The sequence below is a fragment of the Mya arenaria genome, chromosome 4, assembly GCF_026914265.1.
Source record: "Mya arenaria isolate MELC-2E11 chromosome 4, ASM2691426v1".
NCBI classification, from domain to species: domain Eukaryota; kingdom Metazoa; phylum Mollusca; class Bivalvia; order Myida; family Myidae; genus Mya; species Mya arenaria.
Window position 1 is genome coordinate 68,940,613 of NC_069125.1, and position 16,118 is coordinate 68,956,730.

General features: G+C 37.1%; 1 protein-coding gene across 2 annotated transcripts; it reads left to right on the forward strand.

Annotated features, from left to right (window-relative positions):
- The first annotated feature begins 1,854 nt into the window (after window positions 1-1,854).
- LOC128233087 (uncharacterized) lies at window positions 1,855-16,118 on the forward strand. Of its 2 annotated transcripts, XM_052946967.1 has the most exons (14): window positions 1,874-1,919; window positions 2,315-2,338; window positions 5,170-5,308; window positions 5,507-5,662; window positions 6,671-6,896; window positions 7,083-7,302; window positions 7,728-7,803; window positions 10,847-11,797; window positions 12,042-12,152; window positions 12,606-12,738; window positions 12,973-13,073; window positions 13,557-13,686; window positions 14,446-14,507; window positions 14,864-16,118. In XM_052946967.1, the coding sequence occupies exons 1-14, from the start codon at window positions 1,875-1,877 to the stop codon at window positions 15,616-15,618; spliced, it is 3,129 nt and encodes a 1,042-aa protein (XP_052802927.1). In that variant the 5' UTR covers window position 1,874; the 3' UTR covers window positions 15,619-16,118. The 2 variants fall into 2 exon arrangements, with proteins under 2 accessions (XP_052802928.1, XP_052802927.1); XM_052946968.1 differs by lacking the exon at window positions 2,315-2,338 and having other exon boundaries at window positions 1,855-1,919.

A 16,118-nucleotide genomic window follows, 5' to 3' on the forward strand; every position in this document is an offset into this window, starting at 1 on the left:
AAACAATGTGCGACACTGTCTGTCATGACCTTCTATTGCACAGGACAAAGCGGAAATATTTTCAAAGAACCATGTGTATGTATTTCTTCCGAAAACACACTGTCAACTGAGGAGTATATGTTTGCCTGTTTGCGTTTGGAAATAAAAGGGCTGAACTCGAAAACAATTATTGAGGTTCTGGCGTACAGTGGTTTTGTAATGACGGGGATCATTATGACTCGGACTCAGTCCATAGTAAATGTCTTGACTCAAAATTGGTTCATGTCGTTTACTGACAAGTCAAAAAGTATTTTCAGAATCTGACCAGCTTGAGAAGGAAATGATGACAAAGACCAAAGATAAAGACGTGTAGGATGCTGATACATTGAGTGGAAAAACAGTGTTCACTAATCTTTTTATTCAATCGTCTGTTGCATCGACGGTTATCCACAATTGAATCATTCCGTTAACCTCCATTGATGGAGAGTAAGTCGTGGGTTTCCGACGATGCGTCTGTTGATGAACTGTGTAACTGCATATAAGAGTTTGGGTTAAGATGCGAATGTGCAAGTTTTAAAAAATTTTTAGATATCCTATGATTGTTCACATTATATAAATATGGGAGGCTTATTCGAGCAAAATTGATATAGTTGATGCATAAAAGGGATGACCGACCGTAGTGTGTGAAAATTTAAGATTTTGGAACGTAAAACAGTTTTAACATGATGCAATATGATTTAAAGTTGAGCTGTTGAAGAATTATATTGGATTATAAAGATTATAATATCGGATATAACTGACATCGAAAAACAACTGATTCGAAGAATAATGACGGAAATATCGAAATCGTCGACAGCAACATTTTTTCGCCAATATGCTGACGGGAAGATATCTGATTAAACATATGATGGGACGATGAATAAACTTGGCATGTAAGTAGTAGCTGAAAAAAGCAAGTGGTTGCTAAAGATCATCAATGGTACGCCTTTTACAACATCAGTATTGAAAAAAAAGAGTCCACAGGGACAACTTTTTAATAATATTGGCCAATATAGCCACTACATATGAGGCTACATATACATGTACATACATGAATTGAATTGAATTGAAAATTGAATACATAATAACAACGGTCTTGGCCTTGCTAACATGGAGAAGAATATTTTCAAATCTACAATTATTTAAGTATATAAAAAACCTGGGACCCGTGGTGGGACAAAAATCGACCCCAACATCATAATTTGAACAATCTTGGTAAAGGGCCTATTGGTGAGATTATACATCAAATATCAAACGTCTTGGATTTTCGGTCTCATAGAAAAAAAATCAAAGATGTTATGTTGTAATTTATACAAAGCGTGACACCCATTGGACAGGGCCACTTTAAACAACAGGACCATACTTTGAACAATCTTGGAAAGGACCACTAAATGTGCGTCAGACTGCATACAAAACCCCAGCAGCTGTGTTAGGGAAATATTTTGGAAATGTCAAGAATCATTTTCTCCATCTTTATTTGTATTCACCAGATATATCAATAAATGCACAAGCTTGGTCGTTCTTGTGTTGTCTTCTGTAACCGCCCCGATAGCTCAGATTTTATAGACGTCCGTCAACTGAGTGAGTGACACATATGATAATCCTATGATACTAAAATTATTTTGAGTTATTTGGTTAATTTTACATTTTTTAATCGACAATATGCTGATAGCAATAAATTGGATACTTTTTCTTTAGTAAATGATGTATTTGTAAATACAGATCAGTGCAGGAAGTAATTAAGGGGCATGTCACTGCGTTTGATTTTGGCTATTTGACCTTTTCATATAGGACGATTTATCCCTAGCCCGGAAGTAATTGTAAATTAACGCGGGAAATTAGATGTAAACAAAAATATGCCTACTGAATCAATCAAATACGTGGTTTCGTTTTCATCTCAGGTAAACGTACACATGTTCATGTGCACATGTATAAACATATATAAATTGGGTCATAAGGTAGTTGGACTGGACAAAGGGGACAGGGGCGTAGCGTGGGCAAATTTGATTTTACTCGAAATATTGAGATCTTTTTGCTTTGGGTCCTCCCCCTGATTTTTTTTAAATGAACGCAAAATCAGGGGTTTAAATTGATGTCAACTGTATAGTTTTTTAAGTTAAATTGGCATAGCCAGGAAAATTGACAGGCACATTCTTATATTTGGATACAATTCCAACGGGGCTCTCTTTATAGCTGTTTCAAGTGAGTTAGGGACACCTTCCGGCATCACTGCTGCCCATCTAGTTGATATCAGCCTCAAATTCTGTAAAGATTGCTGCACTGTCTCATTTTCCAGCTCACCAACCTGGTTTGGAATAAGGTAATGCGCCCTAATACGCCCATGTGGGACAAGAAGGCGATCCCTTTATTGTGTAATGAGATGGTCTACGAATGGATTATACATGTTTCGTCTCTAGAAGTCTGATGGTGTTGCTGCTGGAACATTACTGTAGGCCTGTTTTCCTCCCTTTTAATGTGACAAGGAAGGGAAGGCTCTACTCCAACTTGCTGTGCCCAAACCACCACTTTAGTGAACAAATTGTCCCAAGTACCATCATCGTTCCTATCAGTATCAAGTTGGGCTGTTAAAAACTCTTGCCTCTAATAAAGCTTGAACAAGATAGCATTTCTCTTTCTGCAACATCTTAAATAGAGGGGCGATGCCACTGAGAATGCACTCGACTGCTAGAGTGACGATGAAGTCGAAGCTTAAGATCCCGCTTCTGTATGATGCATCCTTTATATCTCCATGTTCAGTCGCCAGCTTATTCAGTGCTGATTCCACGGCTACAAATGCGTACACAAACTCGAAACGAGGGGCAGCCCAACGCGTTGCACAGACTACAGTTTGGTTCTTTTCTCCATTTCTTGCTTGCTAGCCTGATCTCCTGCTAGCTGGTCTTTAAAGTATAGCATTCGCTTAGCAGAATAGTTAAACGCAAATGCAATGGTTTGCACAAGATCCATCATATTCCTTGCACAGATCTCACTTTATGCGTGGACAATGGCCTTACAGTGTGTGTATACAGCTCCTGGGTACTGTTCTCTTGTGTGAACACCTCTAGTATATACAGTATGTTTACCTGGATGGAAAGGCATATGCTTGCACCAAATCCCACCTCGATGTCAATATCTTTATAAATTTAAAGTTATTGTCTGCATTCTTTTTTTCTTCTAAAACATCTGGATATGGAGGATCAAAGGTCATGTTTACTGCAGATGAAACTACCATAGGAAAACGGTGATGTAAACGATAAGGCAAGTAACACAGTAAAACATAATAGATACTTGAGCTAGGTTACCGGTCATAAACAATATTGACACAGTGCTAGCTCTACTGAGCAATTAAACAATTGGCGTATTTTGTTACAAGAGTAGTATTTTTATGCCCCGGAAGGTGGGCATATTAAAATTGCACCGTCTGTCCGTCCGTGTGTCCGGCTCAATAACTCGTGTCCGGGCTGTAACTTTCCCTTGTATGGACAGATTTTAAAATAACTTGCCACATGTGTTCCACATACCAAGACAACGTGTCGCGTGCAAGACCCGTGTCCCTACCTCTAAGGTCAAGGTCAAACTTAGTGTTTATTCACAATGGAGTGTTGCATAGAAAGACATAGAGGATAGGTTGTCGTGTCCGGGCTGTAACTTTCCCTTGTATGGACAGACTTTAAAATAACTTGCCACATGTGTTCCACATACCAAGACGACGTGTCGCATGCAAGACCTGTGTCCCTACCTCTAATGTCAAGGTCACACTTAGGTGTTTATTCACAACAGAGTGCTGCATATAAGGACATAGAGTATAGGTTGTCGTGTCCGGGCTGTAACTTTCCCCTATATGGACAGATTTTAAAATAACTTGCCACATGTGTTACACATACCAGGACGACATGTCGCGAGCAAGACCCATGTCCCTACCTCAAAGTTCAAGGTCACACTTAGGTGTTTATTCACAATGGAATGCTGCTTATAAGGACATAACAGTGTAGGTTGTCAAGTTTGGGTGGTATTTTTTATGTTTAGAGGCAATTTAAAATAACTTGCCATATGTATTTGACAAGTAAAGGCAAGATCAACTTTTCATGTTCTGACCTTGTTCATAGGTCAATGTCACATTCGGGGGCATTCGTCACATACTGTGACAGCTCTTGTTTATCTTTTTAATACTAACAGTAAGTAAGAATTCATCTATGCTACACCCTCTACATCCATGCAAAATATTTTCATTGATTTTTTAGCATTTAAAAGGGAAATATTTTCATTGACTTTTTAGCATTTAAAAGGGATTTTTTTTACTTACAGTTTAAAAGTTAACTCGAATGAGTAAACAAGTATGCCACACTACACACATGATAGACAAAAGAAAGCATGGTGCAGAACCACAATTTATGGCTTTTATATCATGACATGGGACCCCCCCCCCACCCCCCCAGGTCCGGAGGTATACATGGGCTGTGTTTTTACATTGTAGGTGGCCACACAGTGCCGAATGAATGCGGTGGGTTTTTTTTTTATTCCAAAAATGGCAGGTTATAGGCCTTGTCTAGTTATCCTGGGGTGCGGGGGGAGTTTTGCGGGGATTTACCAGCAGTTTGCTTGGCTGGACCGATAGTCAAAGTCCCGGCTATTCCCCGATGGGGGGGGGGAGGGGGGGCTGGTGCTGGTTACAATTGACTGGTACATAACAACTTATCATTATTCCACAAAAGTACCACAATTTATGTAGAAAAAAATCCCTAGAGTTATAAAAAAGGTAAGACAAACGTTTTTACATTTAACAGGGCTTCCATTAAAGGAAGTTTGGAATACTTCCCCAAATGCCCTAAACTTACAAAAGGGAAGGTACAAAAACTTCCACTGTTATGAAGAAAACTTACAAAAGAGAAAGCTTTGCAGGCGTCGACACGAACATTTTTTGAAGGGATCCCAAAGGGACTACTGCTTTTGAACTGGGATCCCTGCCTAAAACCAAAGATCCAATCCAAAATTAACATTACATACTGATACTTTCTCCACAGTTTTAGCCATTTTTTGTGGAAGACTAAATGTCAATTAAAAATGCCATAACACACTAACTTCATGTTTTAGAAAATAGAACAGGTGGAAATAGGAATCAAGTCTTGAAATAAACTGTATTTGTGTTTTCAGGATGAGAAACATCCAGTCAGCAACTTGATCAAGGGAGATGGCTTCAAGAAGTGGCTCTGTCATCCGCAAGAACGTTCAGGACAAGTGGAAGCTATTTTCCAGCTGGAAAGGCCATGCATCATCTCATACATAGATCTGGGTACTCGATATCAGTTCATTGTCATATCATTAATTTTAAACAATAACTGAATATTCATAGGTTAAAGGACTGAACTTTGAGGACTTGTTGTTCAACATTATTATTTATAACCAATCATGGAACTAACATAAAAGGGAAGTGTTATTGTTACATTTTTGTGTACAGAAGGGGTCTATTGTTGATTTTTTTCTGTTTCAGGAAGTTTATGGTGTGCTACCATTGAAATCCAGGTTGGTTGTTCAGAATGGCCTGCAGGTCGGGAATATGAAACCCTGGCTTATACCGTCAACCTCATGACTCCTTCAGACAGCATGCAAAACAAAAACCCAAACAAAACACAGATGTTCTCACCAGGTAGGTTATGTCTGACACAATGAATATGAGTCATACTGTTCCTTCATTTTGTTTTTGCTTGCAAGCTTATTTAACATTAAACACATTCTGATACATTCGATGAAACTGACAGCTTGGTCAAAATTAAATGATCAACAGAAATAAAAAAGAAAAAGAAAATGGTGTTTGAAAGAATTACGATTTTTATGTTTAGATCATTCAACTTAACAATGTATATATAATAATATTCATGAAAACAATTTCTAATTTTGGATTACATTTATTTTGAAAAGAGAGATATATGAGATGAATGACAAGAATAAGACATTTATCAGACTAATTTTAATGTCCATTTTTATTTTTATATGCCCATTCATATACGGTAACAGGGCGTATTGATACCTGCGGGGTAAGGGTAGGTGGTAGGGCAGGCAGTCTAGTATGTTGTCCAAACAATAACTTGAGAAACCTTCATCCAATCAGCACCAAATTTGGTTAGAATGTGTATGGCCATAATATGTTGGACAAGTTCAGTAACCAGCCATATCGCTCTGTCGATTCAGAGTTATCGCCCTTTGATTATAGAAATTACCTAAAATTAGTCCTGTTTAATCAATAATTTTAGAAGCCTTCGTCCAAATTTGGTCAGAATAACTTCTTGGACAAGTTTGATAACCAGCCATCATGTTCCATCAATCACTCCAGAGTTATGACCCCCAAAAATGTATATACAGTGTCATCTTAATTGGCTTAATGTACAATCACTTATCAGCAAACTTAGTATCCTAAAAATTGAGATTAGCGTATAAATTGAGATCAGCTTATTTTGTGACAGTTAGTGTTCTTGTTAGTAGATGCAACCACATTGAGCTAATTGCCTGCAATTATATATTTCCAACAAGAGTCACTGTTTTATCTATACTGACACGTGTATGATTGAACTGCCATTTTTTTCAAATTAATGTTATCATTTCCTCTATTATGTTTGAGCTATTTTATCCAAACTTCATGATCATGGGTATATTACAGACATGTTCTGTCCTGAGATAGCAAAGAGGTCATGGGACAGGGTGAAGGTTGTATGTCGTCAGCCGTACAAGAAGCTCACCCAGTTTGGGCTCTCCTTTATCCGTGTGCGGTCAAATTCCACACCCACTGGGGCTGGTACAACGGGCCTTGCGGTCAACTGTGCTGAGAACAAATCTGCTTCTGTTAAAGACATTCAGAGACACTTCCTGGGAAAATTAGAAAATGGGTAATGTTAAGGATTAAATAGTTGAAGTTGTAGTGTGGTTTTCATGTGCTTAAAAAAAAGTTATGTGTAAAAATAATTAAAATGAACTTTCAAATACAGTAACTTTCATATGAATATAAATCAAACAAATAAGATATTGGTGTGACCCAAATGTATTTCATATAAACTGAATTTTTATTCAATCAGGAAGAACAAAAACAATGACCCTCTGAAATCCCGCCTATTGAAGATAGCAGCCAGCTCGGAGAGTGGTTCTGAACACGATGACTCCCTGTCTCGCACAGCAAAACTTGTCCTGGCGGCATCAGCCATCAAAACAAACCCCTTTCTCAACCCTAGCCCTACTGGTAAAGGGGAGAGACCAGCTATGTACTCCAGCCATATGGAACAGAAATCTGCACCAAAGGTTATTGTAAATTTGTAGGAGTATTTTTTATACAAATAGGTATTGTTTTTCCCTTTTATTTGGCGTCTGGTCAGTGCAAAATCTTTGTCTGGCCAAAACTAAATAATTGTTCAAGATATCTGCATGAAACATTGTACACAAAATCAACAAATGGTGTTGCAACTAAGGATAAAATAATGACCTTGTATTGTTGAAATTGATTGCTTATGATGCAAGTTGCAAATAATCATTTGCATAATCAAAGAAATGATAATAACCAAGTGGCTGTGATCATTTTAAATTGAAAAATACATATAATAGAATGTTTTATTCATTAAGAATCCCTCTTTGACCTCAAAGTCTTATGTTGACCATGCTAGTAGCAACACATGTTCATTCAGCCATCTGAGAAACTATGACTGCATGTACATATTTCTATGTTACAGTTGGATGAGGACATAGCAGAGTTCCTGGCCAGTTACCCTATAGATAGAACACAGCTGGACACCATCACTATCGCAGGTTTCACATCATCTACCTCAATAGAGTCAGAACTATTTAAAACAAAGTACAGTTGAACACTGTTAATCCGAAATCATAGGCACAATAAATATTATTTCGGAATAGCCATATTTCAGATTAACAATTTTCAGAAAATGACAGCATTCACAAATTAATAATGACGCAAAATATTATGTTGCGAAGATTCAAATGTCGGTTACACGTTACCAATAAAATACAGTCTGTTTGAGTGATCTTTCGTAAACAAAAATATTTGTTGATTTATTGTTTAATAAATGACAAATAATTTGTTATCATACTTCTTTTTTAAAATACATAAAACATTTAAAAATGACAGCACATGTATGCATTCGGATAATAGCACGGATTGTTCGGTAGCCGGTCGAGTGTGCAATGCAAATCTGATGAGATAGATATTTTCGAATGATATTCAGGTTGTGTTAACCAGCAATTATATACACACTACATTACACAAATGAATTGCTCATTATATGACATCGATCTTTGTAACATACGCGTGCTCAATGTCATTCTTTAACAAGCACTAAGTGTGCTCCATTGTCACCTCAAACCGATGCCCAAGTGCATTCGAAGTATAGTGTGAAAACTATGACATGAGCGAGTTCGAAATAAGAATTGATAAATAGGTGTGAAATATCAAATCTGGACTGTAATATTTACTTCGGACTAGGGATTTCGGATAAAAGATTAAAAATTTAGTTTAACATAGAAGAAGTAAAATCGGGACTGAAAAATAATTTTGAAATAGCGATAATTTCGGATAAACGGTGTTTGGAATAGCGGTGTTCAACTGTAAAGGATGATGATTATAACCCAAGATAGATACATGTATATCTAGGGACTATATTGTTAAAGGAGTTGCATTGCATCATGTCCCAAACATATTGTGATGTCTGTAGGGTAAAAAGTATGGCACCTACACAAATGAAACTTGAGTCATGTTTGTCACATTTCCATCAGGCTAACAAAAGTTAAGGAACTTAATAAAAAAAATGGTCTGAAAAACCTTGTGTTGTCATGTAGCACCAAAAATGTTTCACCTTCACACTTAAGGCTTCAACAGAATGGGCACCACCAATTTATGTTAATACTCTTAACTAAGTAAAAATGGTATGAAAAGTTATGTTGCCTGCAACACTAGAAGGATTGAACATACGCTCACAAAACTTCAAAGGAATGTTGGTCGTCATGGGAAATGATGCATCTGCAATCTTTGACATTTCACTTTGTACCTAACATTTCATCAATATTTATGGTCCTCAAAGTGTTTTGGGATTCTTTTAATGCTTTATATTATACACTTTTAAAATTTTAACCTGAAAATATTTAAAGGCCTTTATTCCATATGTCATGTGAATTCCTTGTAAAACAGCTATAAAAACCCTGCTTGCTCATAAAATTCAGGAAGGGACATCTGATTATGGTGCAATTTGTGGTGACCCTTCAAGATCCCTGGGAAATATAGTTAGTGTCAACCTCTGTGGAGTCATTCATCACAACTGTGATAGCTCTAGTTGCCATTGACCTACTAGTAGATCAACAGGATAACTCTTGTGTTGCTGGTTTCTTCAGTTTCAGTTGACCCTACCAGGAACATACATTCTGTGCATCAATTTCATTTCAAGATTTTGTAGTAAGCCTTGAGTAATGCTTCTTGAAATGGAGAAATATGGACCAGAACAATTCCCAGTCTCATATTTGAACACAGTCTTACCTAAGATTATAAGTGACTGCATATTGCACCTTGAGATACCCAAAAAAGGTTATCTGTATCCTTTGAACATACATTTAGGTAAAAGCTTGATATAGAACTGTTTTTTAGCTCTACTGGCCAAAGGCCAGAAGAGCTTATGCGATGGTAATGTGTACGTAGTCAATGCGTTCTTGCGTCTGTAAACAATTGCTTGTGAACACGATACAGTCTTGCCTAGATTATGGCCCTTGATAATATAAAAAAATGCTATTGTGTAAACAATTGGTTGTGAACACGATACAGTCTTCATTTTTGATTGTTTCTCGATGAAACTTGTACAGTATCTAGATATCCATTAGAGCTCGGTTCCTTTCGAAAACCAGCCAGATCCGCCCATGCCTGCCTAGATTATGGCCCTTGATAGTATAAAAAAATGCTATTGTGTAAACACTAGCTTGTGAACATGATAAAGTCTTCAGTTTTGATTGTATCTCATTGAAACTTGTACAGTATTTAGATATCCATTAGAGCTCGGTTCCTTTTGAAAACCAGCCAGATCTGCCCATGCATGCCTGGATTATGGGTCTTGAAAGTATAAAAGATACTATTTTAAGCGAAGTCTATTTTTAGCCAAGGCTACATGAGCGTCTATTTATAGCCAAGTTTACATGTAAGGTCACAATTGCTTGTGAAGGTTTGTTCAAATTATGCCCCTGGGGTCATTACTGCCCCCCCCCGGAGATATTTTCAAAATCTTGTTTCAAACCACAAGGCCCATACCTTTTTTATTTGTTGTGGAGCATCATATGTTGCAATTGAAAACATTTGAAATAATGCCCCTTGGGCAAAAGCTGGCCCCACCCCTTTTGACTTTTTTATAAATTTTTAAAGCTACAGTAATGAAATTTTGACCATGTGAACAGTTTTGCAAACAAGCATTAATGTTTTCCTCGGATGTCCTTGGCTTTGACCTTTGACCGACTTTATTTTTAAAGCTATAGAAATGAAATTTTGACCATGAGTACAGTTTTGAAAGCAAATATTCTTTACCCTCAGATTACCTTGACTTGGCACATATTAAAATAGTTCATGCAAATAATCTGCTTACAACACCTTTCCTCAGATGTTGAACGTGCAGCGTTTTCAGCTAACCCAAGCACTAAAAGTGAACTATATATTTGTTGCCTATTACTCAAACGTACATGCTCTGAATTGAAAATGACCACAAGAGCCATGCCAGTAGAGCATAGGCCCTTTTGGGCCTCTTGTTTTTGTAACTTTTCAATATGAACTATATTATTGAATCAATGGAATAAAATATAATTTCAGATCTCAGACACAAGTTTGAAAAACAGAAAAGACGAAAGTTGACCAAAGATGAAAAGAAGATCTTCATCAAGATGACACAAGATTTTATCATGGAATTGTTTAAAGAACAGACAAATGAGTGTCCGGGGAAAGAAAATGAAAAATCAAATGTGGATAGTGAAACAAGAGCACCAAATACTGTTCATTCTAGTAAAGATGAAAACAAAAATCTGAATGCAGATCAACATTCGTCGATTAGGAACACGAATCCTGTTGAAGTGAAATCTGCTAAACAATGCTCAAGTGATACAGCACCTCAAAGAGCTGAAATACTGAATGTGCCAAGGGACAGAACTCCTAGCACCAAAAGAAAACTAGAAACAGATGTAGTTACTCCCCCTGCAAAGAAACCAACTGGAATGAGACAACAAATGAAGAGTGTTGAAAAACAAATATGTGTAATTGATAAGAAAGATATTATGAATGACATAAAGAAAAGCAAAGGCATCTTTGATCCATTAAAAAACTGCACTTCTACGCCGATTAATGTACCTTTTCAATACAAGGGCCTTAGAGGAAGTGACATTGATCTCGATTCATCTTCCATGTTTCCATCACCTAGTAGCGCAAAGAATAACAAAATCAACGCCGTCTCAGTTTGTGAGTCTCCTACAAATGGATGGTTAAACACCTCCAGAGGCCCCAATATCTCTAACTGCTCTGATATCCAGTCCACTTCAATGTGCCAGAAGTCTAATGTTTCAGGCAAGTCAACTCCAATGAGTCAAAAATCTAATGTTTCTGACAATGTGATTAAAACATCTTTCAATTCTTCTGGAATGAAGAAACCGTCATTTCTGGAGCTGCTGTCAAGCAGTGACGACGATGAAGATATCTTGCAGGGTTTGGAGGCAGCTATGAAGAAAGGCCAGCGTGGCAGGGGGCGTGGTCGTGGGAGAGGAAGGGGCAGGGGTGAGTGTAACATAGCTGCTATGTAGACATTCACTTTTACTTCCATCCTGGCTACACTTTCACATTTTAGTCTTAACGGTTAACTACTGTTTAATTACTTTAGTGTTTGATAGAATTGATAAGACATTATATATAGAAGCATTTATATATTCTAGACTAATATTAAAGTTTTTATTAATCATACTGTTGACAGCCATGGTCATGTGTTTTGAATGAACATAAAAATAAAATAACTAAATTTTAGGCCGAGGAAAACATTCTTCATCAAATTCAATTCACCTGGATGACGATGATGACCTTGACTTTCCCTCACCACAGAAGAGAGGCCGTGGCAGAGGGCGGAGTAGGGGTCGGGGTGAGTTGTAGATATGGAATAATGCTGCTGTATATAACAATAATCTAGTTATTGAGAGTGAAATTAAAATTCTGCTTTTAAATATCCTCTCAATTGTACAGTTCAAGACTATGCTCAGATAAAACTGATTATTTGATAAATTCAAGCATTTCACTGTCACTTGTATTTGAACATTGACAAACTATAGCCTTATTAATGCAGGGTTCTCAATAAGTTTTGGTTGAACCGTCTCAAATAGTAAAGTAAACGACCAGCTTCTACTTATTCTACTGAAAATTCATTTAGTTTTCCAAATTTGAACCGGCCCTATTGCCATTTGAACCGTCCATTTTGGCCGGCAGCCGGTTCTTATTGAGAACACTGTAAATGTAGTAAACATATAAAAAATGCATTAATTTGAATAGTTAATGAACATGGGAAAAATTTAGTCTCTACGCTTGTAATGCATTTTAGGTACAGGTAAAAAATCTGCATCTGCTATTGACCTTGATGACAGCGATGACCTTGGCTTTTTGTTGCCAGGCAGCAGAGGGCGTGGCACGGGTAGAGGGAGGGGTCGTGGAGCTAAGAGGCGAAAGACGATTTGGTGAGTTGTATAGGGAATGCAATCCTTATAGCTTGTTTTATTTTTTCTCCCTTCCTTTTGGATAGAGAGGTACGCTTCGAGGCAAGAATCTTCATTTGGGTTTGTTTGTTTCATTGAATTCATTTGCATTTACTTACTGAATAAGTCTGAAAATATTTGTGATTAGAGGGAAAATGGTATTTGCATTAGTCTGGCTTTCCACACAATGAATGAAAGCCTGCTGTACTCCTACAGTGAAGCTCCAACACCAATAGACAATGATGTGATAGTGGCATCTGAGAGTCCGAATCTGCCAGCAGTCCCGCGAGGGTTCTCCCGCTGTCCAGGATGTCAAGGTGAGCTTAATCATGCAACAGGCTGTTTTATACAAGCCTTAAAGACACATGTTTAATTATAATTGTAATCAATCATCTAAGCACTCTTCAGTCTTGTTCAATAGAATTATAACTAGATATTAATTTGACAGCATCAAATTAATCACACTTCTGCACTTTGTATATTCCAATTTGATTTAGCACTATTCTCTCTCAATTAAATTACTGTGATGTTTATTATGTGAATATGAATAATTAATGTCATGAGATAAATGCAAATTAATTATACAAACACATTTTTGGACCACCTTATCAACGAGCCTACGACAATGTATTGTAAGATCTGGAACTTCAAATAAACCTAGTGTAAATTTACTGTCCAACTTATTACAAAGATATTGCAAATCAACCAAGAATGAAAGGTTTGAAAAAAAAGATGTTTGACAAACTTGTTGAAAAGATGGCCCTTCTATGTATTGACTTTGAGGACAATCCTATTTGCAGATTTCTTTGGAGAAAGCCTGTTGGGAGCCCACAAGATTCGATGTCCAGCCTTGAAGTCAAGCCAACCTGCGTCTGGAGAGAAAGCAACACCAGACTCTAGTTTATGTGCAGGAAACATGTCCGCAAAGCAGTGAGCATTTTAGACAGCTTTTCATTGTATTGAACTATACTATACATATTCTAAATGAAAACGTTTAAAGGCTATAGGCGTAACAAGCATGATTTTGCTTTTTATACAATTCTGATCACAGACAATAAAAATCAAAATCTGTCCCCAAACAGGTACCAATAAGTCGTTTATTGCAACTGTAAAGTTAATGAAATGAAACAGGATATTGGCTGAGGTTTTTTTTACCATTTGTAGTAGGCAATGTAAGGCAGGGTCTTTTAGTCTACACATTTACATTTTCTGCGTAATTATCTATAACTATCCATTCCCCTCAGTTCCTCATCACGATTTATTTAAGGTTCTTTGGCTTGCTATCAAATTCAAGTTAACCTTGCAATCTTATGAACATATTGAAATAAAGGGTTCCTTTTGTTTGTACGCTTTTACGCCGCATAAGACCTAAGGCCCACAGCCTAAAAAATGCTTATCATTGCAAAGTAAATTTTACATGTGAACTCTGTTGAGTGTTGGTTTATAGTCGAACAATCTGAAAATAGATGTACATGCAGCTTTGTACAATGTATTCTTATTTGGTTATACATCAGTAACTATTAGGTTTACATCAGTAACTCTTTTCTGTACTTTTTTATACAAACAATTAATATATCTTAATAATTACCATAAATCTTCTGCCAGAATAATGTGTATTGAAGTATTGTATGACTAAACAAAGATTGATTTAGCTTCAAGTAATTTAATCATGTTCTGACATTTTTTCAGGACATCAACTTGGACAAGGGAAGTTCGACCAACTAGTTTTGAAAAATGCAGTGGCTGCAATGGTAGTAACTTATTAATAATTATTATTTATTCTGGGTGTAATGAATATTATTTAGAATAACTGCTTGTTTGCATTGAATAAGTAAAATGCTTGTTTTTATCTTCAATATGTAGGTCATAATAGGTAAACATGTAGGTCACAATAGGTGAATATGTAGGTCACAGTAGGTGAATATGTAGGTCACAGTAGGTGAATATGAAGGTCACAATAGGTGAATATGTAGGTCACAATAGGTGAATATGTAGGTCACAGTAGGTGAAATATATTTGGCATGTTCACATTAGTGTTAAGTTAAACTTGTTATTATTATACCTTGTGTATTTATAATCACTGTAGAGTTTCCACAATATTTTTCAGAGCACTTTGCCGCATCATCCCTGTCTATGCACCAGACAAAATGTAAACGATGGCAGATTTTGAATGGCAACCAAACTAATCCAACAAGTCCAGCGACAGAGAAGGTATTGGCCAATCAAAACGCTACCTGTACAGGGCAGAAACTGGGCTCAGGTTTTAAGGGCTCTGAATCACCAACAATATCTGGGAGTGAGTCCGCCAGCGGATTAGAATCGCCCCCATGGCTCCAGGCTGCTGAAAGGAGACTTCAACGGCAGACATCGGGGAAAACTGACACAGTTTGTAGAAACAGTGAGAGTAATGGTACATGCAGCTCTCTTGTGAACTCCGATATGACGAGTCCGGTATTGGAGTCTCAACAGTTTATGTTGGAAAAATATAGCAGGAATTCCCTGCAGACCAGTAGTACAGTAGTTCAGAATCATAATAGAAGTCAATCTAGTCAGAGTCTGTCAGTGCTGGGAAACAATAGTGCAAGCAGTGTAGGTCAAAGTACCAGTCACAGAGGATCACAGTCTAGTCAGATAGGTTCAGCCAGAGGGCTGGGTTACAGTGCAATCAGTGATGATGGTGGGATTACAGAATCCTGTGTAACTTCCAATTCAAATTATTCCGTAGCTAGTAGGCAGCCTTGGAACCAACCAGGTGCAGGAGCCGCAGAGCCCCAGGGAGAAGTTCAAGTAGAGTGCCCCCTGTGTGCTGACTTGTACCCAACATACCTTATAGAGATGCATGCAGCTGTATGCAGTTTATAGATGACTTTATATACTAGTAAACTATTGCTGGGTTCACTCCTATCTTTATGTACAATTAATGAAGTAGTTCAATTAATGCTGGGATGGATCCGACATTATTTTTTGGATAAATGCATGTTTTAATATGTTTATATATGTCTTAAAAGAGTTTGAAAGATTTAACATAACTTGATCTGCTTTTGCTGTTGTGCTTTCTGTTATGCCGTCTTGTTTTATTTTATATTTGGATGAAGCTTCTTTATTAACGCAACATGATGCTGATGTTCCAGTTGTTACGCCTGTTGAGTACATGGTCCATGTGTTTTGCTGGAGATCTTATGAGGTATTCAAAGGACATTTAATGAGTTGAGGCAATGCAGTAGACTCTGTCATTGCAAAGACCTATATACACAAACCTTTGGACAAATTTTATACATCTTCCACCTCACAAGACATACTTGTTACAGTTAAATAATCATTCAAACGTATCAACTTTTGAATTATATTATTTCCCCGCTAAT

What these genes read in the sequence shown, in the direction of transcription:
- LOC128233087 (XM_052946967.1), top strand. Translation starts at nt 1,875, where the DNA reads ATGCCTACTGAATCAATCAAATACGTGGTTTCGTTTTCATCTCAG. An exon ending in TGGGAGAGGAAGGGGCAGGG is followed by an intron (nt 11,798 to 12,041) that starts GTGAGTGTAACA and finishes ACTAAATTTTAG; the next exon opens with GCCGAGGAAAACATTCTTCA. An exon ending in GGAAACATGTCCGCAAAGCA is followed by an intron (nt 13,687 to 14,445) that starts GTGAGCATTTTA and finishes ACATTTTTTCAG; the next exon opens with GACATCAACTTGGACAAGGG.